The following is a 2,511-nucleotide window of genomic DNA, read 5'->3' as shown; positions in this document are numbered from 1 at the left end:
TAAACAAACGCAATAGTGAAAAGCGCATTTTTCAAAACCGGCCGAGGCTGATTTGCGTTTACCCCGACAGCGCGGGCGGCCGGGGGCTAGGGCGCTCATCCCACCGCACGTACAGCCCCGCACCGGCACGGCGTCTCGGTCCCCGACAGACTCAGAGCAGGCGAGTTCCGACGCCCTTCCCCAGCGGCACGCAGCAATGCACGCCACACTGCGGCGTTGGTCCCGTCCCCGCCAATTCTCCCGTCGGGACCGAACCTTTCCCCGGCGCCAGGCTGCAGCGCTCTGCTGAGGCGCGGCGAGGGGGGAAACATCTCTGAACTACGATCCCACACTCTCCAGGTGGAAGCCGCCGCTTTCTGCCACGGAGGGGGGACCGTCCCTTCGAGGGTCTCCTCGGCCGGGGGAGGCGGGCGAGGCGGGGGCGCCCCGCGGGCCGCAAGGGGTTAAGGGACGGCGCGCCCCGGCGCGCGCCCCGCGGAGCCGCATCGGCCCGCGGCGGGAGCCAATGGGCGGGCGGGGCGCGCGGGGGCTGCCCAATGGGAAGGCGCGGGGCCGGCGCTGTCGGGCGGCCGTGAGGGATGGCAGCGCCGCCGGCAGAAAAAGCGGAGGGCGGGCGGGGGCGGGACAGAGCGGGGCGGAGGCAGCGCCCGTGCCGCCAGGGACCCGCGGCGGCGCCCGGCGCAGCGCGGTGGCCCCGGTGGCCCCGGCCCTATGGGCGGGCGGGCCGGCAGTGGCGCAGAGAGGCTGCTCCCGCTGGCGCCCGCCCTCCCGGCGGCAGAACAGGGCCCGGCACCGGCGCGGCGGCGGCCGGCGATGCGGTCGCCCAGCTGAAGGCGCGGCACGGTCCGCTGCTCGTCCGCGGGGTTTGCCCGTCGCCGGGCCATGTCCGTCCGCGGCGGCAACGCCCTGACGCCTTTTTCCATCCAAGCCATCCTCAACAAGAAGGAGGAGCGCGCCCGCCACGCGGCGGGGCGGCCGCCGCTCCCGGGGGCGGCCGGCGGCTGGCGGCTGTGCGGCGCCGCCGAGGACCCGCCGCTCCCCGCGCCCGCCGCCCGCGCCCCGGCCCCGCGGACGCCGGCGGGCTGGGACTCGGACTCCGCTCTCAGCGAGGACCCCGAGGGCGAGCGGCGCTCCGAGGAGGAGGGCGCCGGTGGCAGCGCCCGCCCCGCAGAAGCCGCGGGCGGGGGGCGGCCGGCGGAGGAGGAGGCGCAGCCCCCGGAGGCGGCGGAGCGGGACACCACCGGCCTCAGCGACAGCGAGATGTCGGCCGCCGTCTCAGGTAGGGGCGGCCCCGATGGCGGCTCCTCCGCACCCGCGCGAGGAGGGCGGAAGGGTCCCGGAGGGCTGGGAACGGGACGTGACCGTGGCTCTCCACCGGCTCCCCGGAGCTGTGCGACAGGCTCAGTTGTGCCGGGGGGGAGAGAAAACCCGAAACGCGTCCCGCGGGGCGAGGGAGGGCGGATCGGGGAGGGCCTTTGGCCCGGCTGAGCCCGCAGCTCGCCAGGGCGCCCGGCGCTTAAAGGAGAGCGAGAAGCCCCGGCCGGCGGCGGCGGCCGTCCCGGCGACGGGGCGGGCAGCGGCTTGGCGGGCTCTCCGCTCACCCCGTCGCTGCGGACCGGCCGCAGAGAGCTCGCTGGTGCGCGGGTGCGGGCCCCTCGAGAAGCGCGGATTCCGCTGTCCCGGTGCCTGCCTGCCCTGACCGCCGTGCTCTCGCCCTGCCTGCAGATCGCAGCCCTCCGGAGGAAGAGGACGGAGCGGGCAAGTGCGGGAATCTGCTGCCGGGGGAGGAGGAGGCGGCGGCGGCTCCGAAACCGCGGAAGAAGCGCTCTCGCGCAGCCTTTTCCCACGCGCAGGTCTTCGAGCTGGAGCGGCGCTTCAACCACCAGCGCTACTTGTCGGGGCCCGAGCGGGCAGACCTGGCCGCCTCGCTGAAGCTCACCGAGACGCAGGTGAAGATCTGGTTTCAGAACCGGCGCTACAAGACCAAGCGGCGGCAGATGGCCGCCGACCTCCTGGCCGCCGCCCCCGCCGCCAAGAAGGTGGCCGTCAAGGTGCTGGTGCGCGACGACCAGAGACAGTACCACCCTGGCGAGGTGCTGCGGCCGCCCTCGCTGCTCTCCCTCCAGCCGTCCTACTACTACCCCTACTACTGCCTTCCCGGGTGGGCTCTGTCCACCTGCGCCGCAGCTGCCGGCACCCAGTGAGAGGCACACATACACAGCTCCCCGGCCCCGACACCCCCAGCATACACACTGGCAGCCAGGAAACCCATCTTCCCTCTGCCACCCCCCCATCCATCAATCCGTCCGTTCAGCTTCTCAAGTCCAGAGCCCCAGCTGCAGCTCTCAGTGCCTCGGACAGTATTTATTATTATTTTATTGTTATTTTTATTATTAATATTTTTGGATGGTTCCTCACCCTCTCTTCTTTCAACATAGGACTTCTTGGCCACCCCCACCCTGACCCTCACCCTGTCCCCATCCCGCCAGCCGAGGACTCTCGCGATTCGGC

General features: G+C 72.5%; 1 protein-coding gene across 1 annotated transcript; it reads left to right on the top strand.

Moving 5' to 3' along the window:
- Nucleotides 1–882: 882 nt before the first annotated feature.
- On the top strand, nt 883–2,265 carry NKX3-2 (NK3 homeobox 2; the record flags this gene model as incomplete). The annotated part of the gene is made up of 2 exons (XM_084204832.1): nt 883–1,279; nt 1,726–2,265. The coding sequence occupies 2 exons, from the start codon at nt 883–885 to the stop codon at nt 2,202–2,204; spliced, it is 876 nt and encodes a 291-aa protein (XP_084060958.1). The 3' UTR covers nt 2,205–2,265.
- Between the last annotated feature and the right edge of the window lie 246 nt (nt 2,266–2,511).

The sequence above is a fragment of the Fringilla coelebs genome (genome assembly GCF_963513975.1).
Source record: "Fringilla coelebs genome assembly, chromosome: 4".
In the NCBI taxonomy this organism is placed as follows: Eukaryota; Metazoa; Chordata; class Aves; order Passeriformes; family Fringillidae; genus Fringilla; species Fringilla coelebs.
This window is presented reverse-complemented; position numbering and strand designations above follow the sequence as displayed.